The sequence below is a fragment of the Drosophila persimilis genome, unplaced genomic scaffold, assembly GCF_003286085.1.
Source record: "Drosophila persimilis strain 14011-0111.01,24,50 unplaced genomic scaffold, DperRS2 tig00000002-arrow-pilon, whole genome shotgun sequence".
NCBI classification, from domain to species: domain Eukaryota; kingdom Metazoa; phylum Arthropoda; class Insecta; order Diptera; family Drosophilidae; genus Drosophila; species Drosophila persimilis.
The window spans coordinates 8391993-8415720 of record NW_020825289.1 but is presented as its reverse complement, the minus strand read 5'-3'; the positions used below and the strand labels follow the sequence as shown (position 1 = coordinate 8415720).

Genomic DNA, 23728 nt, shown 5'->3' with positions numbered 1-23728 from the left:
CGCTCACGAAGAAACAATCTTTTGCGCATTAATTTATTTTTTGCCAGCTAAACACATACAAAAAAAATAAATGTTGTCAATACTTGCGCGACAGCAGGGTTGCGCGGCCGAGTGAGAGACCTTTGAGCTTTGACTTCCCACGCTGGTCGGTGGCTCTACTAGTAACAATCATCCACCACCCCAGGCGGAGAGAAAGTCCCGCATTGGAATAGCACTCGAGGGTGGGCCGGGCCGGTCCCGAAGATCGGCGTCAACACCATCAGCATAATACACACGTCACAACTTCCAATTAGAGACAATCATTCGGATACAGGACAGGCGGGGGGGATACATACCATGTGGACTTCGATGGGGTGGTTTCACTGTCCTCGGCAGTGGCTACAAAACCGAAAGAACGCTACGAAGTGGCTTTCATTCCTTGGATTACGTTCGGGCTACAAACACACATAGGACAGGAGCTGATATAACCAGCAGAACCGGACCTGGCGCGGGGTGGATTCGAGGAGTGCATGGTGTTGTTTTCATTGTGTGAATGGATGTCATAAATAGTCAAATGATTTCGTTTTTATTGCGGTGCGAGTCAATTAAGTGGAATAGTTTTGCCATATTTCTGAATGGATTTTCGTGTTAAAGGTGACGGAAATGTCCATAAAAGCTGGCCACTTGTTTGGATTATTTAATTTAATTTATGCACATGTGCAGTTGAAAAGGATATCATGTGCGGCGTAATGGTTCATTGATTTGAGTTGGGGAATCGGCGATTATGTATTTATGTAGATCACTTCACATGTGTGAGGTTGATTAATCGAACCAAAAACATTGCATCAATAAATCAACTCAATTTGAATTAAATAAATGAACTTGAAAAATGTGTTTTTTTTGCCCCCTGGTGCATTCTACCTATCCCTGTCTTTCTTTCCCACCGCTTTTAAAAATAGCACATCAGTTCCAAGGCATAATAATACAAGGAGCGGCGTAGTCGGGAGTGTTCTCACTGGTTGTCGCAGATTTGTTTACGGTTTGTCAAAAGGTGCGGGTTTCCAGCAAAAACGGAAATTTTGGCTCCATTTTGAAAGTCCTAAGCTTTCGTTTAACCACCTATTTTCGGCCGGTTTTACGGTCACACTGCTCCTTTGACAAAATTTTTATTTATTTCAGGAATATTTATGAAAGAGATTGACCTCACCTTACTTGAATACACCCTTGTGTCAGATCTGCCTCTTGCGCCGCGCGAATTTCGTTTATTATTATTTTGCGAGTGAAAGTAATTTGATTTTGACTTGAGTTTTTGTTTTTGTAAACTTTTCATAAAATCAATAATCGAACTGTTTTAGTTTGCCGCGACACGCTTATGTCACAGCTATGCGGCTGCTGCACGCGATCCACACGTTTCTGTGATGTAATCCGTGAGTGAGAGATCAAAAAAATGTGATCGGCAGAAATGTTAGCCAGGACGCTGTTTAACCGTTGCTGCAACGGATGCTGCATCAGAATGGCGGCTCCACACGTGAGGCGTAAGTGGGGTCATCGCACACACCGTAAACAAATCACCACCAAGGGAAATCAGTTTTGAGATATTTTATTTAAGTGTGAATTTAAGCAAACTACAACATGCATCATCTATCAATGCCACGGCACCTGGTTTCCAATGGTACCCTTCTTGTAGTACTTCGCTGTGGCCGAGGCGGTGGCGGCCAGAGTAGGGGTTTGTGGGGCCGGCTCGTAAGTGGGTCCACCGCCCTCGGCCTTCAGGACAGCGGCACACCTCCACTGCTTGTTGTAGTTCATCCGCCAGAGCCGCACACAACCGTCATCACCGGTGGAGATCAGCATGGTTGCCAGCATGTTCCAGCAGACGCGCCACACGGGGCAGTTGTGGTCGCTAAACTTCACCGTCTGGATGTCTAGTTTGGTGGTGCCCGTGGAATCTCTAAACAGATGGGAAATTATTAAGTTAGGGCAGCCTTAGGAGAAAAATGTTTCCTGTTCTTACGTCACTCCGCGAAGATTTACAATATAAAGATCCTTGCTGGCTACGGCCAGCATGTGGAAGGTACGTCCTGCATTCGGAGCAAAGGCCACATCCGTGACGGGGTCTGTGATGTCGTTTACAGTGTCAATCTTCACACATTTGCGGGCGTTGTCGCTGTAGGCAAAGAGGAACACTTTACCCGTGGGCGTGGCGGAGTCGTCGCTGCCAGCCTGCAAGAGTGTGGAGATGCGGGATCAAAAAGTATGCTGGGTCGCGTACTTACCGCCAGCAGTTGGGTGACCATGTAAGTGGATGTGTTCCAGGACAGACAGCTCAGCGGCAGCTTGTTTGCTATCTCATGCTGCACCGGCCACTGGGAGAGGTTCATAATGTCGGGAGCTTCGTAAATGCGTATGATGCCATCCGCGGAGGCGGTGGCCAGCAGCAAGCCCAGGTATTTTGGGGCGAACTCCACATCCGTGACGCTGGTCCGCGAATCCACGAGAGTGGTGCGGCGCACCCATCTCCGAGTCGGCGTGTTCGTTGTGGAGACTTTCTCGCCAATCACCTCCTCCCACACGGAGGCCGTGCGATCGAAGGAGCAGGTGGCCACCACTTGGCCGAACTCCGGATGGGCCCACGACACGCGCCAGATGGAGCCCGAGTGCGCCTTCCAGCTGCTCGTCACACTCCACTTGCCCTGCGCATCTTCATCCCAGATCTGCAAACATAGATTCTTTGAAAATGCTCTTGTTTACCCCGCCGGCAAGCTATTCACCATAACTGTCTGATCGCTGGAGCAGGTGGCCATGCGGCGACCATAATAGTCAAACACCACGTCATGTATCACATCCTTGTGGTCGGCGGTAATGGTCTCCACATCGAACATATTTCTGTCGTTGGATTTGTTTGTGAAATGTTTATAAAATGCACGCGCGGAAAAATCTCCTCTACTGCAGCGAAATGCAGCCCTGAGAAAGCCAAGTGTTGGTAAGCGACCGGCAGTCAGCTGTTTGGCAGTATTTTTCTTCTGCTGTTTCTGTTTATAATTCTGGGGCGGGAAAACGGTCACATTGGCGCTGCAGTCCGAATTACGCGTGAAGTACGAAAAAAATTAAGTGGAAAAATAGAAGAACAGAGAAAAGCAGACGATCTGCCCATTGACCATACCCGAAGAAGTAATCAACGGTGCCACACGCACGGTCATTGCCTGTGCTGTGAAAGTGAAGTGATAGAATTGGCAATCAAAAATCTAAGTGGCAAACACAGCCAGAGCTTCCCTCCCGGAAAAGAACAGTTACACAAAACAAAATTGCTAACAGAAAGAAACGTGGAAAGCAGCGCATTACGATGGAGAAAAGTAAGTCGATGCGGAGGGGTGTAATCTAGTCGGTAAACATGTAATTACTATCTGATTAGTGGCAGTAGCAGATAATATGCGAATATGCAAATAACAACAGTAGCCGCACCTGGGGGTTATTCACCCTGTTGGGGAGAGGCATTATGTATATGTCTGGGAACCGCCGGGACCCAGCATAAATCAAGATTCCGTTTGTTTATCATTTGCATTCGTTTGATAAAGTCCACATTCTGTGTTTGGTTCCATCAATCAAAGTACAGACCAGCCAGGCAGGCCAGCATATTTTCCTTCCAATATGTTGTGCTTTTGCTCTCGCCACTCTCTTTCGCTCTCATCACTGTTACTGACCTTGATTCCCATTGGACTGTGAACATCGCGCGATGGTCGAGTCTGTATGTGTGTATATAAGCGAGGGGGAGAGAGTGTAAATATATGTATGTGTGTGTGATGCTGCGGCTTGTGGGCGGATGCGTAGCCAGCCTCATTCCAGTCTTAGTACAAGCCGGCTTTTATTACCTAATCGGTGTGAAGTGCATCCACATGTAAGCCCGAACGAGAGCCGGCACCAGCTGATAGGCGTCCCCACTTCTCCTTCCTCTATTCTTGGCCGTGGTATCAGCAGCAGACGCACTGGCCACGCGCCAAGCATGAATAATACGACCGAATTTCGGTAGATCCCAACACAACAGTAAATTTCCGCCAGCCTGTGATAAGCGCTGCCTGCCCCGCCACTTGATCGCATTGAGTGGTGGAGGAAAAGCGGGGAACCGACAGCGCCAATTATTAATCATAATTCGTCGGAGCATACCGGTCGGCTGTTTTCAATGCCACAATCGGAAGATTCTCTGCAGCTTATCGCGGAGATTACAGGGAGCAGGCGTCGTCGACGGGAATTTCTTTTATGACTTTAAAAAAACCTCTGCTGATGCCCAAACAATCAAGAATCCGAGAGATTCGCGTGTTCTGCTCGTGGCAGCGTGCTGAAGTCGTTATTAATTCCGATTTCAAGTGCATCCGAGGCGAATCAATCGAGATAATCAATTTTGTATTACCTCGCTAATTTAACTCAAATGCGTAATCAGAATCTGTCTACTTACGGTAGAAAATTGATAGAATTTTGTGGCTAATGTTCTCGTACGTACCCGTAAAGTGCACTATCGTCATCGGGAAAGGGTCAGCTTAAAGTTTACACAATAGCAACAGCAACAACAACAGCCTTGACATTGAAAGCTCCCACAGTGCGAGAGGAGAGTGACACGTTTTAAAGCAACGGCCAAACACAGCTGATCGCTATCGACTCTTATCGACTGGAAATAAACATGGAAAATGGGTGGCAACTAGCAAAAATAAACTGCTAATAAAACGCGGCTGCTCTTTTACCTTTTCTTTTTGTTTAGCAGCAGCAGCGGCAGCAACAACAGCAGCTCGACCTCTGAGGCCCTCTGTCGCGATTAACATACAGGCGCAACAACCTGTACACGCACACAGCAGCACACCCGTCCCGTCCATGCACGCACCAGTGTAGTTGATATCGATAGTGACAGCGACGCCAGCAGCACTGGCCGCTGGACAGCAGCGGCAGCAGCAGCAGCCCTCGCGATAGTGGGTTCCAGACGAGGAGCCTGGCCCCACAGCGCCACAGTTGGATTTTAAGCGTCGGTCACTGCAGTACCACTCGTGCGGAACTTGTGCCCGTTTAAAGCTACGAATGCAGTAGTCTGCCCCGTTAAAGAAATACAGAAACATAAAAGCAGAGTGGTTAAACTCCCATTAACTCGAATTCAAATATACTACTCCGTATGTATATGTCAGCGAGTCAAGGCATTAAAAAGTGTCCAAAAGTGTGGTCCTAAAGATAATTGGCCCTGGCATTGAATTTTTTGGGTATTTTCTGTGTGTTTGTGTGCTTTCGACGATTGAATAATCTTTTCGGCAGAGATTTCGATTCCCGTCGAGCAGTTCAGCTAAGAATTTCTTATCGGATCGATGGGTAGAAAAACATACGACTCTCATCAAGCCAATTAGAATTGTTTATAGAACTGAGCCACAAACTCACAGATCGAATTCGCCGTCCATATCAGCTTCAGCTTGGGATCGATCAGGGATTGTATACCACGTCTCGAATACTTGAGATGGCCCGTCTTGGCAAAAAGCTGAAAAACTGATCCGCAGCCTTGTATTACATAATTAGATGATAAGCCAGTGCTACTTAGTGGATCGATTCACCTTTTTGTGCCTTTGAAAGCGCTGGCTCTGGCTGGCTGGCACACTTACATATATATTGTAATGGCAAAATCATTGACCTCTTCTATAAGCAAAGCCAATTTGCATTTCCACATACCATACTACTACTCTAGTCGCTGTGCTGGGGATTTTTTGTTGTTTTTTGTTTCAGCTTTTGTTATTTCTCATTCTCCCCTCTTCCATTTTTGGTTTTTCGGTTTCGGTTTCTGTTTTAAATTTAAAAATGCGCCGTACATTGAACACCCAATAACAACATTTTAATCTTGGGTGTTTTGTAGTTTTATTACCCTTTCGAAGGGTATTAATTGAGAGGCATGTACGTCATTAGCAGAGGAATCTTTGGCCTTTGACTCACGGAACCATGGAATTGTAATATTCCGTATTCTATACAGTTTTCTTATTTATTTTCGTACATCATGATTCCATAATGAAATTCACCTGGGAACTTTTCTTGCTTTCAATTCTGAGGAATTTTTAATAACAACATACATTGCGTGTGCATGACACGCACTGCATTCGCTAATAAGGGTTTTAAAAGTCCTTTTCACCGCTGTTAAAGGGTATTCCGATTTCGTATCGTCTTTGGGATCTTCGTTGACCTGCCAACGATATTCGATTCGGGTATTTGGGTCTCTAAATTATGGATTTTCGGTTTCTTAATTGTATCTGCAAACTAGTTTATGCATAGATAAGCATTTTGGTTTTGTTTTGTTTTTTTTTTTTTTTGCTTCGTCGTTGCTTCTGTGGCCCACAAATTTGTGGCAAAGTCTTTGAACTTGAAAAATGTGAAATCGTGACGAGACGAGACCTACTGCTATTATCATATTCACGTAGATTTGGGTCTCCTTTATCCGCACAGCCACTTTCACTGACCCATAAAATGCATTTGTACGATACTCGCGTTCCGTAGAGCCGGAAACGAATGATATCCATTATCTAATCCAATTTGAATTCACTGATTTAAAGCAGCTTTTTGGATATAGCCGATGTTGATCACACTATTAGTCACTCTGGCAGCATATATCGCGTTCCTCTTCACCCTGATCTTTGGCCGGGGCCAGAAAAGACCAGTCCACGCGCCATCCACCACAGCAGCCAGTGAAACAGAAACTACAACACCGATTAATCGTAAGAATCTGAACACTTTATGAATCCATAAGCAGCACTTGAAGGGCCCCCAAACACAAACACAAAGCACATTTAGCTGATAGTCGAACCGATGCACTAGTAATCTCTATAATAATCAATATTTGCTGATTGATTGATTGATTTCCAGACAACTCCAGCGTGATTGCAGCTACAGCACCACCAGTCACAGCCACAAGCAGCTTGTCGTCGACCGCAACGGGAGGAGCCACAACAAAGCTGAACGAGAAGCGATTCCCCAAAGGAGCCAGCATCAAGAAGGTTCAGTTCTCCAGCGAAAGCCTTAAGGAGGTGGATATTGCCTTGTCCGATCTGAGCTATCACCAGAACCACAACAACAACACAACTGTCATCAAGAACAAGAACAACAATAATAGCATTGTCGAAATCAAAAATAAATCATCAGTCGAGATGAGCGAGGAAACAAATGCCACGCCAGCCACGGATGCGGAGCGTCCAAGTTTCTTGGTAAGTCTTTGACAGTGGCACCCTCTTGAATCTGAATCTGTATCTAAATCTGAATCTTCTCCCTGACTCTGACAGGTGGGCGATGAGATTGACGAAAAGGCAGCCGAAGCCGGCGAGGCTGTGGACGAGTTCCCCCAGAAGATGCAGAGCGCATCCCGGCAGAATGGCGATATATCGGAGAAACGCAAGCGATTAAGGTAAGGGGCACGCCCAGCCCTCCACATAGAGCAAACGCAGTGGGAGGATGGGTAGGCGGATGGGGTGACTGAGCAAAACAAAGAACAGGTGACTGCGTCATAGATATCGCGCGAGTTTATCAAAAAGAGACAGCGCGCAAAGCTCTTCCTCTAAGTGCGAATGGGAGGGAAGCAGCGAAGCTTTTTCGAGAACTCTGAGAGAGGGCGAGAGCCAAGCATTTTGTGTGAGAGAGCGAGAGAGCGGCCTGTGGGGACAGACGCCGTCACATTTTGTTTTCATTCATAACGGAAAACGTTGCCTCAAAACTTGTTTTATTGCGAGACTCGGAATCGCTACTCTCCCTCGCTCTCTCTCTCTCTGTCTCTCCAGGCGACCTCTGAGCAAACGGTGGCCCAACTATTTGTTGGCCGGCTATCTGTTTTGGCCCGCTCGAGACCGACCCGCCAGCAGTTCCACAGCAGTCGTCGGTTCCGTCGGTCAGAGAAGTAAAACCCCAACAGCAGCAAAACTCGAACCTCCGCCAGTCGCCGAATTTCTCGTTGCCTAAATAGGTTTCTCGCGTGTGTGGATATTCCGTTCGACATTGATTTTCTGCCGTGTGGCTCGTCATCGTCATATCGTTGTCGGTGGGGAGAAAGTGTTGCTTGCAGCAAAAAGTGGTGTGTGTGGTGTGGCATAAACAGTGTTTTTTTGTTTGTTCTCCGTTCGGTTTTTCGGTTGTTAGTCAGAATTGCATAATTCTCGTGGGGTTGCCCGTCCGAGCCGAGTTCCCCCTGACCCCTGAATGCTATTGGCCCTCGTTGAGCTAGCCAGCATGTTGAAGCGTCGCACCAGTAAGCGTTTTGTACTTGTTGAGTCTGGCGAGGAGCCGCTGGTGCAGGCAGCAGCAGGTGCTGCAGCAGGAGCATCTGGATCGGGCCCTGTCATTCCACACTTTGTGGCCGTGGACTGTGGACAGAGCGACAGCAACCACAATGAGATGAGTCCCAGCGCCAACACCAGCCCCAGTAGCATCTCCATCAACGGCGGTGACAGCAGCAACAAAAACAACAACAACAATCTCAGCAACCCATCGCCAGGACTCCTTAGTGTGCCCACCGTGGGAACCCTAAAGTAAATAAATGTTAAAAGTGAATAACTATATAGAATATATAAAGCTCATTGTTTGCTAGAATATCGACTCCATTTGACAGGTAGACCCCAGAACCGGTTCCGCCAAATCTTCTTTAATTTGCGCTCTCACCTTCCGCTCTACACTGAGCAACAAAAAAACAATTGCTTGCGAATATTTACCGATCATTCCATATCTTTCAGACCGAGCATGTCGCGTGGCACGGGCCTGGGCCAGGACCGCCATCAGGATCGTGACTTTCATATAGCCACCACCGAGGAGTTTGTGAAGCGTTTCGGCGGTACACGTGTCATAAACCGCGTCCTCATTGCCAACAATGGCATTGCGGCTGTCAAGTGCATGCGTTCCATTCGCCGATGGGCCTACGAGATGTTCAAGAACGAGCGGGCCATCCGATTTGTGGTGATGGTCACCCCGGAGGACCTGAAGGCGAATGCCGAGTACATCAAGATGGCCGATCACTATGTCCCCGTGCCCGGCGGTTCCAACAACAACAACTATGCGAATGTTGAGCTCATTGTGGACATTGCACTTCGCACACAAGTGCAGGTGAGTAGTCTGGAGTGAGCGTCTGGAGGCCAGTGGCCAGCCGTAGATGTGGCCCAGTGTCAATCCGTTTGGGTTGGTTGCGCCTTAACCGCATCGTACGATTCGTATTTACACTCTGTTCTGTCGATCTCCAGGGGCTGAAAGAGTCGAACGATCGTATCTCGCATACCAATGCAAAAGCTCGAAAACTTCTGCTCCACCCCTCTACCAAACAGTCTTCTGTGGCTGTGGCTCTGTCTGTGTCTGTGTGGATAGCAACACTGTGCAACAAAAAGTGTGTGCTGTAACCTTGCTGAAAGTGCCTCTAGTGCCTTCTAGTAGAATCTCTCCTGCTTCTGTGTACCGTAAAAATTCCTTCATGCAAGTACAAGTACGAGTACTATTTGCTGATCACGTAACCTTTTATTTTCTGTAGTCCTCCCTCTAGATAATTGCATTGAGAGTAGCAAGAGATCACATCTAAAATACTATCTATAGGTATTTCTGTAACTGTTGTTCACATTAACTTTTACTTTGTTGTAGATCAGATCTTAATAGGGCACTTCTAGTTTACGTACATATATATGTATGTATACTACAAAGTTGATTGAGATGTAAACAGTTGCTGCTTTTAAGTGCATAGTAATTCTGTTTCCTGAAATTGCACTTTGTCGCTGCTCAAATAAACTTGATTTTCTGTAGATCTTTTAAGATTCAAGGGAATAGCTAATAACGGTCTACAACCCTTGCAATTGTAGGCGTAGCAATTAGTTACGTGATCTTTAGATTTTTAGCAATAACAACGAAATCCTCGTCAGCTAATCTCGAGGGGAGTTCTCGCACATTCTCGTTAATAATATTCGCTTATGCGTCTCGAGTCCTGCTCGCATTACGTGAGAGGCTCTGCTTTAGAGCTGCCTTCGCCTTCCTTCTTTCTAGCAAAATTCGAAGCGAACAAATGTCTTTCATAGGTTGTTATTCTTCAGTTCTAATCTAAAGCCTTTACTCGGAGAAGGCGGACAGATAGTGGAGATATTACCGATTCCCATTAGTGGAGTGTGTTTGCTTTCCATTAGTTAGGCACTAGAGATCTGAGTGAAGCGAGTTTATTCGAAGAGGTGTGTTTACGTCCAGCAAAACAACAATACTCTTATACAAATTCAGGAAAAAATCGAATCCGTCGTTCGCACTCGTTCAATACGTGCCTCTTTGCTTAAATGTTCTATTTCACTCAATTCGTTCTGAGCATTGTTGATTCGAATGGTGCACACACAAACACTGGCTTGGGTGTAGGACTAATTAGTAAAAAGTGGAGATAACAGGCAACACCTTGCTGCACAGTGTGAATTATCTAATTTTTTGTTGTGCTATCATTCGCTATGAGGTCATAAAGTGTTATATTGGGGCTTCAATTATTGATTATGGATGATATTATGATTACAGGCTGTCTGGGCTGGATGGGGTCATGCCTCGGAGAACCCCAAGTTGCCGGAGCTGCTGCACAAGGAGGGTTTGGTGTTCCTCGGGCCACCGGAGCGCGCCATGTGGGCGCTGGGCGACAAGGTGGCATCCTCGATTGTGGCCCAAACGGCCGAAATACCCACACTACCATGGTCCGGCTCCGACCTGAAAGCCCAGTACAGCGGCAAGAAGATCAAGATCACCAGCGACCTTTTTGCCCGCGGCTGTGTGACCAATGTGGAGCAGGGTCTGGCGGCTGTCGCCAAGATTGGTAAGTCCCATCAAAGGTCATGCGATGAAGCTCTCATTCTTATCTGTGTCTCCCACGTGCAGGCTTTCCCGTGATGATCAAGGCTTCGGAAGGCGGCGGCGGCAAGGGCATTCGTCGCGTGGACACCACCGAAGAGTTCCCCGCCCTGTTCCGTCAGGTGCAGGCTGAGGTGCCCGGCTCCCCCATCTTTGTGATGAAGCTGGCTCGCGGCGCACGCCACTTGGAAGTGCAGCTGCTGGCGGATCAGTACGGAAATGCCATCAGTCTCTTTGGCCGCGATTGCTCCATACAGCGTCGCCATCAGAAGATCATCGAGGAGGCCCCGGCCATTGTGGCCCAGCCGGAGGTGTTCGAGGACATGGAAAAGGCGGCCGTGCGTCTGGCCAAGATGGTGGGCTATGTGAGCGCCGGCACCGTGGAGTACCTATACGATCCGGAGGGCAGGTACTTCTTCCTGGAGCTGAACCCCCGTCTGCAGGTGGAGCATCCCTGCACGGAGATGGTGGCCGATGTCAATCTGCCGGCCTGCCAGCTGCAGATCGGCATGGGCATCCCCCTATACCGCCTCAAGGACATTCGCCTGCTGTACGGCGAGTCGCCGTGGGGCTCCTCCATCATTGACTTTGAGAATCCGCCGAACAAGCCCATGCCCTCGGGCCATGTGATCGCTGCGCGCATCACCTCCGAGAATCCCGACGAGGGCTTCAAGCCCAGCTCGGGCACAGTTCAGGAGCTCAACTTCCGCTCCAGCAAGAACGTCTGGGGCTACTTCAGTGTGGCCGCCTCCGGGGGATTGCACGAGTTTGCCGACTCGCAGTTCGGTCACTGCTTCTCCTGGGGCGAGAACCGACAGCAGGCGCGCGAGAATCTCGTGATTGCCCTCAAGGAGCTGTCGATCCGTGGCGATTTCCGAACCACCGTCGAGTACCTGATCACGCTGCTCGAGACGAATCGCTTCCTGGAGAACACCATCGACACGGCCTGGCTGGATGCTCTGATTGCCGAGCGCGTGCAGTCCGAGAAGCCGGACATACTGCTGGGCGTGATGTGCGGGGCCCTGCACATTGCCGATCGCCAGATCACCGAATCCTTCTCCAGCTTCCAAACGTCGCTGGAGAGGGGCCAGATCCAGGCGGCCAACACCCTGACGAATGTGATAGACGTGGAGCTGATCAACGGAGGGATCCGGTACAAGGTTCAAGCGGCCAAGAGCGGCGCCAACTCGTACTTCCTGCTGATGAACAGCTCCTTCAAGGAGATCGAGGTGCACCGCCTGTCCGACGGCGGCCTGCTGATCTCCCTCGAGGGCGCCTCGTACACCACCTACATGAAGGAGGAGGTGGACCGCTACCGCATCGTGATTGGCAACCAGACGTGCGTCTTCGAGAAGGAGAACGATCCGTCGCTGCTGCGCAGCCCATCGGCGGGAAAGCTCATCAATCTGATTGTGGAGGATGGGGCACATGTGGCCAAGGGCCAGCCCTTTGCCGAGATCGAGGTGATGAAGATGGTGATGACCCTCACCTCGCAGGAGGCAGGCACGGTGACCTTTGTGCGGCGTCCAGGCGCCGTCCTCGACCCGGGCTCCCTGCTGGGCCACCTGGAGCTCGATGATCCCTCGCTGGTGACCAAGGCGCAGCCCTGCAAGAGCCAGTTCCACCAGGCCGAGAACGCGCCCATTCCCGAGAAGCTGAACCGCGTGCACAACACGTACAAAAGCATTTTGGAGAACACCTTGGCCGGCTACTGCCTGCCGGAGCCCTTCAATGCCCAGCGGCTGCGCGACATCATTGAGAAGTTCATGCAGAGTCTGAGAGATCCATCGCTGCCGCTGCTGGAACTCCAGGAGGTGATTGCCTCCATCTCGGGCCGCATCCCCATCTCCGTGGAGAAGAAGATCCGCAAGCTGATGACCCTCTACGAGCGGAACATCACCAGTGTGTTGGCCCAGTTCCCCTCCCAGCAGATCGCCAGCGTCATCGACAGCCACGCGGCCACCCTGCAGAAGCGCGCCGATCGCGACGTCTTCTTCCTGACCACCCAGAGCATTGTGCAACTGGTGCAGCGCTACCGGAATGGCATTCGCGGCCGCATGAAGGCCGCCGTTCACGAACTGCTGCGCCAGTACTACGACGTGGAGTCGCAGTTCCAGCACGGCCACTACGACAAGTGCGTGGGCCTGGTGCGGGAGCACAACAAGGACGACATGCTGACGGTGGTGAACACGATATTCTCGCACTCGCAAGTGGCCAAGAAGAACTTGCTCGTTACGCTACTCATCGACCATCTGTGGGCCAACGAGCCGGGACTCACCGACGAGCTGGCCAACACCCTCAGCGAGCTGACGTCCCTCAACAGGGCCGAGCACTCGCGGGTGGCTCTGCGCTCTCGCCAGGTACTGATTGCCGCCCACCAGCCGGCATACGAGCTGCGCCACAACCAAATGGAGTCGATATTCCTGTCGGCCGTAGACATGTACGGCCACGACTTCCATCCGGAGAATCTGCAGCGCCTGATCCTCTCGGAGACCTCAATCTTTGACATTCTCCACGATTTCTTCTACCACACGAACCGAGCCGTGTGCAACGCCGCCCTCGAGGTGTACGTGAGGCGCGCCTACACCTCCTATGAGCTGACTTGCCTGCAGCACTTGGAGCTGTCCGGCGGCCTGCCGCTGGTGCATTTCCAGTTCCTGCTGCCCACGGCCCATCCGAATCGTCTGTTCTCGCGCATGTCCTCGCCGGAGGGACTAGACCAGGCAGCCGCCGAGTCGATGGGCAGCTCCTTTGTCCGCACCGGAGCGATTGCCGCCTTCGATTCGTTCGAGCACTTTGAGATGTACTCGGACGAGATACTGGACCTTCTCGAGGACTTTGTCTCGCCCGCGATGGTCAATGCCAAGGTGCTGGAGGCTGTGGAGGCAGCCGACTCCATCTCGGACGGCCGTCACAGCACCTCCATCAACGTCTCGCTGTCGGATCCCGTCACCAGAGCCAATGCCGCCGAGGAGGCCAAGTCCACGGAGCCCATTCACATTGTGAGTGTGGCTGTGCGGGAGACCGGAGATATGGACGACTTGCAGATGGCCCAGATCTTCGGGAGCTACTGCAAGGAGCACAACGAGGAGCTCTTCCAGCGCCGCATTCGGAGGATAACGTTTGCCGCTTTGAAGAAGCGCCAGTTCCCCAAGTTCTTTACATACCGCGCACGCGACAAGTTCGAGGAGGATCGCATTTATCGGCACCTGGAGCCGGCCTCTGCCTTCCATCTGGAGCTGAACCGCATGAAGACCTACAATCTGGAGGCCCTGCCGACGGCCAACCAGAAGATGCATCTGTATTTGGGCAGGGCAAAGGTGTCCAAGGGGCAGGAGGTGACAGACTATCGTTTCTTCATCCGCTCGATCATCCGCCACTCGGACCTCATCACCAAGGAGGCCTCATTCGAGTACCTCCAGAACGAGGGCGAACGGGTGCTGCTGGAGGCCATGGACGAGCTGGAGGTGGCCTTCTCCCACCCGCATGCCAAGCGCACCGACTGCAATCACATCTTTCTCAATTTCGTGCCCACCGTTATCATGGACCCGGCCAAGATCGAGGAGTCCGTCACCAAGATGATCATGCGCTATGGCCCCCGCCTGTGGAAGCTGCGCGTCCTCCAGGCCGAGCTGAAGATGGTCATCCGCCAATCGCCGCAGTCGCCCACCCAAGCGGTGCGCCTCTGTATTGCCAACGATTCTGGCTACTTCCTGGACATCTCAATGTACACGGAGCAGACGGAGCCGGAGACGGGAATTGTACGTGTCAAATAATCGACTATTTACTCTGTTCTCCTGTTCTTATTAGATCATCTTTGATTGCCGTTTCAGATCAAGTTCAAGGCCTATGGAGAGAAGCAGGGTTCCCTTCACGGCCATCCTATTTCGACGCCCTACATGACCAAGGACTTCCTGCAGCAGAAGCGCTTCCAGGCTCAGTCGAGCGGCACCACGTACGTGTACGATGTGCCTGACATGTTCCGCCAGATGACCGAGCGCCACTGGAAGGAGTTCTCCAATGCCCGGCCCTCCGTGGACATACGCATACCCGACAAGATTCTGATTGAATGCAAGGAGCTGGTGCTGGAGGGCGACAGCCTCATTGAGATGCAGCGTCTGCCGGGCGAGAACAATGTAGGTTTCCCTGCATTCCCATCGGCATTGCGGCCTCTCTATTGACTAACCTCTGATCTTCCAGTGCGGCATGGTGGCGTGGCGCATTGTCCTGGCCACGCCGGAGTACCCGAATGGGCGCGAGATCATTGTGATAGCCAATGATCTGACCTACCTGATTGGCTCCTTTGGCATCAAAGAGGATGTGCTGTTCGCCAAGGCTTCCCAGTTGGCGCGCGAACGGAAAGTGCCCAGGGTAAGCATTCAGATCATTCCAGGCTCCAATCATTCCTCACTCATCCACAAATCTGCTGCTGTAGATATATATATCGGTGAACAGCGGTGCCCGCATTGGACTGGCCGAGGAGGTGAAGGCAATGTTCAAGATAGCATGGGAGGATCCCGAGGAGCCGGACAAGGGCTTCAAGTACCTCTATCTGAGCACCGAGGACTATGCCCAGGTGGCCAATCTCAATTCGGTGCGTGCCATTCTCATCGAGGATGAGGGCGAGCAGCGCTACAAAATCACCGACATCATCGGCAAGGACGATGGCCTGGGCGTCGAAAATCTGCGCTATGCCGGCCTGATTGCCGGCGAAACGTCGCAGGCGTACGAGGAGATTGTCACCATTGCGATGGTCACCTGCCGCACCATCGGCATCGGCTCCTATGTGGTGCGTCTGGGCCAGCGTGTCATCCAGATCGACAACTCGCACATTATACTCACGGGGTATGCGGCCCTGAATAAGGTAAGTCCTTCAAATCAGAATCCCACAGCGGATCTTCAAATATCTTCTTCTTGCAGCTGCTCGGTCGCAAGGTATACGCCTCAAACAACCAATTGGGCGGCACGCAGATCATGTTTAACAATGGCGTGACCCACAAAACTGAGGCCATCGACTTGGACGGCGTGTATACCATCCTCGACTGGCTCTCGTACATTCCCGCCCACATTGGCTGCGACCTGCCCATCGTTTTGCCCAGCGATCGCATCGATCGGCCTGTCGATTTTATGCCCACCAAGTCGCCGTACGATCCGCGCTGCATGCTGGCCGGTCGTGTGAATCCCACCAATGCGAATGAGTGGGAGAATGGGTTCTTTGATCGTGATTCCTGGAGCGAGATTATGGCCCCGTGGGCCAAGACCGTGGTCACGGGACGTGCTCGACTGGGCGGTGTGCCTGTGGGTGTTATTGCCGTGGAGACGCGAACTGTGGAGGTGGAAATGCCCGCGGATCCGGCCAACCTGGATTCGGAAGCCAAGACACTGCAGCAGGCGGGTCAGGTGTGGTATCCCGACTCATCCTACAAGACGGCGCAAGCCATCAAGGACTTTGGGCGCGAGGAGTTGCCGCTGATTGTGTTCGCCAACTGGCGTGGCTTCTCTGGCGGCATGAAGGACATGTACGAGCAGATCGTCAAGTTTGGGGCCTACATCGTTGACGGACTGCGGGAGTACAAGAAGCCGGTACTCATCTACCTGCCGCCCAATGCCGAGCTGCGTGGCGGAGCCTGGGCCGTTCTGGACTCGTTGATCAATCCGCGCTACATGGAAACCTATGCGGATCCGGAGGCCCGAGGTGGTGTCCTCGAGCCCGAGGGTATTGTGGAAATCAAATACAAAGAGAAGGACCTCATCAAGACGATAAATCGTCTGGATGCGACCACAATTGCCGTGAGTTTCATCTGCCACGGTTACCTGATCTGTTCTTTCACCAATTCCCTGTATTCCTTATTCCCTGCAGCTAAAGAAGGAATTCGAAGAGGCAACTGCAGCTGGTGATAACACGAAGGCCGAGCAGGTGGATGAGAAGATCAAGGCTCGTCTTGCGCAGCTAATGCATGTCTATCATACGGTGGCCGTGCACTTTGCCGACCTACACGACACGCCCGAGCGCATGCTGGAGAAGGAGTGCATCAGCGAGATTGTCCCATGGCGCGGCTCGCGACGCTGGCTCTACTGGCGCCTGCGCCGCCTCTTGCTGGAGGATGCCTACATCAAGAAGATCTTGCGGGCACAGGACAATCTCTCTGTCGGACAGGCCAAGCAGATGCTCAGACGCTGGCTAGTCGAAGAAAAGGGTGCCACAGAGGTAAAAGGATACACAAATCGATATATTTTTCGACTGCTTTGCAATCATTTTGTTCTGTTTTGCAGGCATATCTGTGGGACAAGAATGAGGAAATGGTGGCCTGGTATGAAGAGCAAACGAATACAGAATCTATTGTCTCCCGCAATGTGAGTTCCGTGCGACGGGATGCCATCATCTCAACCATTTCAAAAATGCTCGAGGTAAGATCAGCTGCAATCTGGTTATTTAACAATATGAATATTAAATGACATTCTCTGGATCAATTGATGGATCTTTTAGGACTGTCCCGATGTAGCGCTGGACGCTGTGGTTGGCCTCTGTCAAGGCCTGACTCCCGTCAATCGTGGAGTCGTCGTACGCACACTGGCGCAAATGCAGCTGAACGAGGAATCCTCTAGCAATACCCAGGGATGATTGTACGCTAGATTCTAAGTTCTTTTAAGCCCCCCCACCCCCTCTCGAAGCCATCGCAGCGGTTAGGTGATGCCTGGAAGAGAGCCCTCCGTCATCTTGTTGTGAAGCCTAGCGTCCTGGCTATTGTAAAATACTGGAAAAACTAGCATGATGTGCATTTTGTTTAGTTGAATTTGTTTAAACGTAATTAGTTAAATTTAGCATGTAGTATCTTGATAGAGAGCCCCACTCGAGTTGTGTGGGGCATGGGTTGGATGTTGCATGAATAGCCCTGAAGTAACTTTTAGTATCATGTACATATTTGTGTATGTATGGTATGTATATCACTTGAATACAGAACTTTCCACTAGTTGTCTAAGAACAAAGTCCTTTGTACACAGAGCCTTTTGAATTATATGAATTATTGAAAATATATACATATATGGTACAAAACAGACATTCTTCAAGTCTTGCAAAATTCAAGTGTGAATTAGAACTATTGTTTGGGTATTTTTGTTTTTCATCGCACACCCGAGTCCACAGGATCGATAATGTACATAATTTCATTTATTTCGTAAATTAAAAATGAAATCTATCGCAGCACAGGTGAAACTTTTCTGAAATGCTTCGCTTGCATGGGTTCCGTTCGGGTTTGGAAGTTCTTCTTGGTGCTGCGTTGAGTTGAAGATGATGAAGTGGAGAATTTCAGTAAAATGGTATTGGGAAGGGGAGAGCATTCAGTTCAGTTTATCAAGCCAACCGGGTTCGGCGACACCTATCTTCTCAATGATGGAATTGACTTGATAGCAGAGTGACTGGATTTGTCGATCCCATTGTGGCAGTAGTTCGCGATTCTCGAAATGGACAATGCCGGAGATCTGGTCGATGTGCCCGTTCATGCGGCCCTCGGTGATCATCTGGGAGGCGATTTTCTCCGCCTTGGCAGCAGGTATGTCCAGCAGGGCACCCAATTCCTCAAAGGTGATGTTGTTGTACAGCTTGCTGGCCGACAACAAGTTGTGCTCGAAGACAGCGCGATCCAGAATGGACGAGCCGTCTGGGGTCGCTGCCTTCTGGTGCTCTTGCAGCAGAGCCTCAAACTCCTGCAGCTCCGAGCGGCGAATGATGCGCTCCAAGTACATCTTCTCCAGGATGCCGTAGGCTGGCAGGTGCTGGCAGCGCTCATCCTTGAAGAGTGTGGCCAGCATGCGAGAGCGCTGCTGTCCGGCCGAGGCCAGAACGGTGCAGATGAGCGCCTTCTTCAGCGCCGTCATGCGTTCGCCTTGGTCGACTATTTTGCGGTAGGAGAGCTCGTTGTAGCGTTGGGCAGCCTCGATAAACTTGCGCCTGTAGTCGAGCACCCGAGCATAGCACACTTTATAAAGCACCTGGCAAGAAAAGTGCGTTGGTTTTGGTGTGTGTGAGGGAAGGGCGCAACGTTAGTCCAAAGCTTATACGCACCTGGAGTTCCTCAGAGTTGGTCTCGGCCTGCAGCAGCGAGGCGCGATTAATGAACAGCTCGGCCTGCACGGAGTCATTGTCTTCTAGGTAGAGCCGGGCTATTTTCAAGTAGGTGCCCAATTTACACTCGACGGAATATTGCTTTTGACCAGTCTCCAAGGGTATGCCAACTAGCACTGTGGCAGCGGCACGCCACTGCTGGTTCCGTTCGTAGATGTTCGCCAAATGAAAACGGATGCCGGCAACCTGTTCCTCAAACGAAATTACGCGTGGATGGACCTTTTCCAGTGTGAAGTGCGACAATTGCTTAGAGAGATCATCGGGCAGCTTGCTCAGCTCCACGCCCACATCGTTCAGGATCTGACGCGAGATAACCAGGCTGACATGCTCATTGACAATTGCCTCAACAAAGAGCCTCAGCGCATCGATCAATTCTTGTCCGGTATTCGACAGAACAGTCCTTAGAAGCTGGCGGTACTTGTCCGCCTGGTCCTTGTGTGTGCCAGTGAAGTTGATCAGGCTCATCAACTGGTTCCGCAGGATAGCCGTCGAAATGCCCATTTTTGAGGATGCAGCTACGTTTAATTTAATATATTCCTAATTATTTCGCACTAAAAACAACAATGCAAACTATCGATTGTCGATGTCGCGACAGTGCTGTAAGACGCGTAGCAAAAGTTTGGGCTGTTTTACAACACTGGATTAACGAAAACAGTGGAAAAATTATTTGGTACGGGTTCAATTGAAAAATAACAATAGATAATCTTAAAAAAAAACCCGCTTCCAATTAAATTAAGTGAAATTATTTTTTAGTTTAACCATTTGTTATTGTAATATTCTTGTGCTGTGTCCGCGTAATCGATAGAGGGGAGCGACACTCCGCTATACACACACAAACACACATATCGTTTCGTAGAGTGTCTGGCAGATTGGAAGAAAATGTATCCAGATATAACCAATGGCAATTTTTGCGAGCAGATATGAACGAAAATTGCCAATTGATGATACCCAACCGCTGAGCTGCGAGATAACCACAGTTGAGGAAGTCGACGGGCATACGGTGAGTGGCAGGCAGGAAGAAATCTTTTCGTGGGGCCCCAAGAAAAATCAATAATTGTTGATGATTTCATGCGAATGATAATAAGTATGTATCTTGTAATGTATGTGCATGTGCATGTCTGTCTGTCTGCCTGCAGGAGTACTTGCTGCGTGTGCAGAGGGGGCCGACCACAGAAAACTCCTGGAATGTTCTGCGCCGCTACAATGACTTCGACAAGCTGGACAAATGTCTCCGCATCTCGGGCATTGAGCTGCCGTTGCCTCGCAAACGCATCTTCGGTAATATGCGCCCGGACTTCGTAGCTGAACGAAAACAAGCACTGCAAGTATACATAAACGCTGTACTAATGAATCCCATATTGGCATCATCGTTGCCAGCGAAGCGCTTCGTTGACCCCGAGAGCTACTCGCAATCATTTCATGGTAACAGTATACCCTATACCCCACCCATTTGCATATTGATTAGTTACAATAATTCAATTGCAGACCATGCTGTGCAGAATGCAATGCTCTGCCTGCGCAACGATTCGGCATGGGCCCTGGGTGGCACAATGGGTGCCATAGGCTGGCGTCTACGCAAGCACTATTTTAAGGTTACGCCCAAGCCGCCGGAGAAGAGCAGCAACAAGTTGGTGAAGAGCGGTTCCCAGTCGCACCAGAGCAAGCATTTCGCCGCCGGCAGCAGCAATGGCAGCGGACATTCAATGGATGGCGGATCGTATGACCCCAATGCCGAGATGGTGGCCGAATGGCTCGAGGCTGGACCAGACAAGTTTATCGAAGAGAAGGAGATGACCGGGATTCTGAAGAGCCTGATGGGCCTCCAGCATCAACACATCGAGCCAGTAATCATGGCCGGCCACACGGAAAGCGGATGTCTTGTCATCAGAAAGTAAAATTGGAGAATGGGATTAATGTCGTGCGTTTGCCTGAGTTTTTGTCTGCTTTTCTTCCAGATTCCACAAGCATGGCACCCTCAAGGATGTGTTGTGCATGGCCACGAACCCAAAGAACCCCTTCCTGAGCAAGTACGGCAATCCGAAGGGACGCACTGCGCTCTCCATGAAGCAAGTGGCCACCTACGGCAGGCAGATCCTAGAGGCTCTCATATTTTTGCATTCCAAAGGCTATGCCTATGGTGAGTACATTTCTTAGGGATCCCCTACCTGTTTTTTCAAAATTCGTAAAACTGTTTTCTTTCTTTCCTCTCCTGTATTTATCGTTAATTTTAATACAATTGATAAATTGATAAATAATACAATTGTGTACACTCCTGCAGGCCACCTACATTCTGGTAACATAGTCATTTTGGACGATTGTGTCAGGCTGCTGGACATTGAAAATCAACTGCTGGGCGTGCCGGCCTTTTATCGGCCATTCTTCATGCAGCACAGCAAGATTCATACCATGGAAACCGTGGACGTGTACTGCTTCGGCCATGTACTATTCGAAATGACCATGGGCTATCCCCTTCAAGAATCTGTGGTGCGACAAATTACCGAATGCCCCGAGACGCTAAGTGAGTCCCAATCCATGCTGTGCCTTATCTACTTAAGCTATATCATTTGCAGAATGTTTGCTGGAGAGCATCCTCTCAAAGGAGGCTTGCAAGTCTGGGCTTCCGACACTGGAGCAACTAATTGGCCACCGCTTCTTCGCACAATATGCCTCGACGGGTGAGGCAGCTGCTGCTGGCGGGGCTAATACCGAAAAGCCACACTTTAAATTGTCCTTAAACGCCAAAGAGCTGCTCAAGCAGGCAGCCATAAAGACAGAGAATCGGCTGCGCGACGAGCAAAAGTCGGTGAAGAACCAGAAGCGAATTGTGCGGGTGCAGGAGCTGATGAGCTCCGAGGAGGAGAAGCGCAAATCCAAGCAGAAAGCAGTTAGTTATCAAACTCTAGCATCCCACGTAGCTCCTTTTGTCTCACAGCAATTTAACGATCACGTTTTGATTTCTCTTTTTCATTTATTGAAACATTAAACGCTTATATCTAGAAACTAGAGCACAAACAGTCCAAGCTAAAGCAGCAAGGTTCACTGCAAACGAACAACGGACGCTTGTCGCTTGCGGCTGCGACTGCAACTGCAGCGACTGCTTCATCCAGCACCCTGGCTGCTAGTGGGCCAAACGCGGCAGACTCCTTCAACCGCTCCGACAGCACTCCTGAAGAACCCACTCTGGCCGCCTTCAAATGTAGTTATCTCTGTCGTCCACACCTTAAAATTGATAGTTTGCTTTCCGTATCTCTTCATACTTACCCAACTGATATGCTGTTTCGTATTCCTCGCAGCCCCACCGCTTACACCGGCCCCACATTTTGGCACGATTTACCAGCGGGATCGGGACCTACCTGCTGCAAGCAGCACATCCACATCGGCATCTGGATCGGTGGAAAGGCAATCATCCACACCAAATTTGCTGGCAGAGGACCCTGAAGCCGCTGAAGGCGAAGGCGAGGGCGATGAACTGACGCGTTCCGCACTGCTCGAGTCTATTTGCAAATTCAATCGCGGCTCTCTCCGCAAAGTGCGCTCAAACGACTAATGCGTCAGAAGGGCAAATAGGCAAAAGATTATAAACGTTAAAATTTGGACCAAATGTGGCGTTATGAAATAACCGTGCCATCAAAATCAATATAAAAACCATTTTTAGATGCATATTGAGACAAAAAACGACACGCATGCCGGGCGGCAGATGAATGAAAGAATCGATCAATCTATCGCTAAGCTTAGCATACCCAGAGAAACAATCCAGCCTAATACTACTTGTATTTACGAAACCCACTGATTATACATATATATAATTACAGCCTATATGTGTCCACTATTTATAGCATACTCGTACAAATAATCAGCTAAAGGGATCTATTTATACTATATGTACACGTTACGAGTCACAACACGTTGCGAAACGGTCTAACGAATCCCAAAACAGGCTCCAGATCGCAACTAAAGCTTTACTTATGTGTCCACTACACGACTGAAACTGACTTTGGTACGAATGAATATCAAAAGAAACAAAAACCGAAAAACAGAAGAACAAACGACATACAGAGGAATCTAATACTTTCCAATATTTACATACAAATAAGTCTGCACCAAAATTTGCACCACGGACGATGCTATCAAAGAGAGAACTATCTTTTATAATAACCCAAGGGTTACTTTCGTACAGTACATTGATGTTAGATGTCTAAGAACTTGTTCCTCGGTGTTGTACTCTCTCACACACACTCTCTCTCTCTCTCTCCACCAAGAACACAATTTTTAGTAGTTTTACGACTTTTGTATTTTGTATCTTAACTTTATTTAGTTTTCGAAGAGCCACGAGTGTTTCAAAAACGCTCAACTGTTCGTTAAAGTCTAGACATACCCCCAGAGTCGTGGACTCGCAAAGGAAGGAACAAAATAGCCAAAAATGGAAAATGGACAAGGAAAGGTGGCCCAGAATCTCGCACTGTTATTGTTTTTCCCCTTTTTATAGAGAATTTATTATGTGTGTAATTATCCGAATTATATGTATCAGAATAATGTATGTATTTGAATATGTGTGTGTATATACGTGTACCGTAATCGATGTTTTGTAGTATGGCCCATAGCATACATACCCATCCACCATTAGAGCACAGAAACTTAAGATTAACTCGTAACTTGATACATATGTGTGTGTTATATTGTCTACAGACTGTGTATACAAATGTCTAACGATACTTAAAGGCAAACGAAACGCGATACCTACTCCCCACATCCAATTATTGCAAACCAAATAAAGTCTAAAGTAACTTGCCG

At 49.6% G+C, this 23728-nt stretch overlaps 4 protein-coding genes across 7 annotated transcripts; 2 read left to right on the top strand and 2 right to left on the bottom strand.

Moving 5' to 3' along the window:
- Window positions 1-1563: 1563 nt before the first annotated feature.
- Window positions 1564-4637, bottom strand: LOC6590555 (nucleoporin SEH1). Of its 2 annotated transcripts, XM_026986609.1 has the most exons (5): window positions 4475-4637; window positions 2751-3051; window positions 2256-2693; window positions 1994-2202; window positions 1564-1930 (listed from the first exon to the last, which is right to left on the bottom strand). In XM_026986609.1, the coding sequence occupies exons 2-5, from the start codon at window positions 2859-2861 to the stop codon at window positions 1624-1626; spliced, it is 1065 nt and encodes a 354-aa protein (XP_026842410.1). In that variant the 5' UTR covers window positions 2862-3051; window positions 4475-4637; the 3' UTR covers window positions 1564-1623. The 2 variants fall into 2 exon arrangements, with proteins under 2 accessions (XP_026842410.1, XP_002016235.1); XM_002016199.2 differs by lacking the exon at window positions 4475-4637 and having other exon boundaries at window positions 2751-3074.
- LOC6590554 (acetyl-CoA carboxylase) lies at window positions 3197-17873 on the top strand. 3 transcript variants are annotated; one of them, XM_026986606.1, is made up of 14 exons: window positions 4988-5129; window positions 6546-6704; window positions 6853-7190; window positions 7266-7387; window positions 8703-9069; window positions 10492-10780; window positions 10843-14576; window positions 14649-14951; window positions 15016-15186; window positions 15251-15679; window positions 15736-16605; window positions 16676-17023; window positions 17089-17223; window positions 17303-17873. In XM_026986606.1, exons 2-14 carry the CDS (start codon window positions 6563-6565, stop codon window positions 17435-17437), a joined length of 7383 nt encoding a protein of 2460 aa, XP_026842407.1. In that variant the 5' UTR covers window positions 4988-5129; window positions 6546-6562; the 3' UTR covers window positions 17438-17873. The 3 variants fall into 3 exon arrangements, with proteins under 3 accessions (XP_026842408.1, XP_026842407.1, XP_026842409.1); XM_026986607.1 differs by lacking the exons at window positions 4988-5129; window positions 6546-6704 and adding an exon at window positions 3197-3332; XM_026986608.1 differs by lacking the exons at window positions 4988-5129; window positions 6546-6704; window positions 6853-7190; window positions 7266-7387 and adding an exon at window positions 7896-8501.
- A 92-nt stretch (window positions 17874-17965) lies between these two features.
- LOC6590553 (COP9 signalosome complex subunit 4) lies at window positions 17966-19467 on the bottom strand. Its single transcript, XM_002016197.2, has 2 exons — window positions 18878-19467; window positions 17966-18804 (listed from the first exon to the last, which is right to left on the bottom strand). The coding sequence occupies exons 1-2, from the start codon at window positions 19436-19438 to the stop codon at window positions 18154-18156; spliced, it is 1212 nt and encodes a 403-aa protein (XP_002016233.1). The 5' UTR covers window positions 19439-19467; the 3' UTR covers window positions 17966-18153.
- A 200-nt stretch (window positions 19468-19667) lies between these two features.
- LOC6590552 (PX domain-containing protein kinase-like protein) lies at window positions 19668-23721 on the top strand. The gene is made up of 8 exons (XM_002016196.2): window positions 19668-19937; window positions 20074-20359; window positions 20423-20828; window positions 20893-21074; window positions 21216-21455; window positions 21508-21821; window positions 21935-22133; window positions 22231-23721. The coding sequence occupies exons 1-8, from the start codon at window positions 19836-19838 to the stop codon at window positions 22482-22484; spliced, it is 1983 nt and encodes a 660-aa protein (XP_002016232.1). The 5' UTR covers window positions 19668-19835; the 3' UTR covers window positions 22485-23721.
- Window positions 23722-23728: the final 7 nt, after the last annotated feature.

Excerpts from the sequence above, each read along its gene's own strand:
- LOC6590552 (XM_002016196.2), top strand. The coding sequence starts at position 19,836 with ATGGCAATTTTTGCGAGCAGATATGAACGAAAATTGCCAATTGATGAT. Across the intron at positions 21,456-21,507 it reads CGAATGCCCCGAGACGCTAA|AATGTTTGCTGGAGAGCATC; the intron begins GTGAGTCCCAAT and ends TATCATTTGCAG. Across the intron at positions 21,822-21,934 it reads GCAAATCCAAGCAGAAAGCA|AAACTAGAGCACAAACAGTC; the intron begins GTTAGTTATCAA and ends GCTTATATCTAG.
- LOC6590555 (XM_026986609.1), bottom strand. The coding sequence starts at position 2,861 with ATGTTCGATGTGGAGACCATTACCGCCGACCACAAGGATGTGATACAT. Across the intron at positions 2,694-2,750 it reads CCAGCGATCAGACAGTTATG|ATCTGGGATGAAGATGCGCA; the intron begins GTGAATAGCTTG and ends CTATGTTTGCAG. Across the intron at positions 1,931-1,993 it reads GTAAATCTTCGCGGAGTGAC|AGATTCCACGGGCACCACCA; the intron begins GTAAGAACAGGA and ends CCATCTGTTTAG.
- LOC6590554 (XM_026986606.1), top strand. The coding sequence starts at position 6,563 with ATGTTGATCACACTATTAGTCACTCTGGCAGCATATATCGCGTTCCTC. Across the intron at positions 7,191-7,265 it reads CGGAGCGTCCAAGTTTCTTG|GTGGGCGATGAGATTGACGA; the intron begins GTAAGTCTTTGA and ends TGACTCTGACAG. Across the intron at positions 9,070-10,491 it reads CACTTCGCACACAAGTGCAG|GCTGTCTGGGCTGGATGGGG; the intron begins GTGAGTAGTCTG and ends TTATGATTACAG.
- LOC6590553 (XM_002016197.2), bottom strand. The coding sequence starts at position 19,438 with ATGGGCATTTCGACGGCTATCCTGCGGAACCAGTTGATGAGCCTGATC. Across the intron at positions 18,805-18,877 it reads CCAACTCTGAGGAACTCCAG|GTGCTTTATAAAGTGTGCTA; the intron begins GTGCGTATAAGC and ends TTTTCTTGCCAG.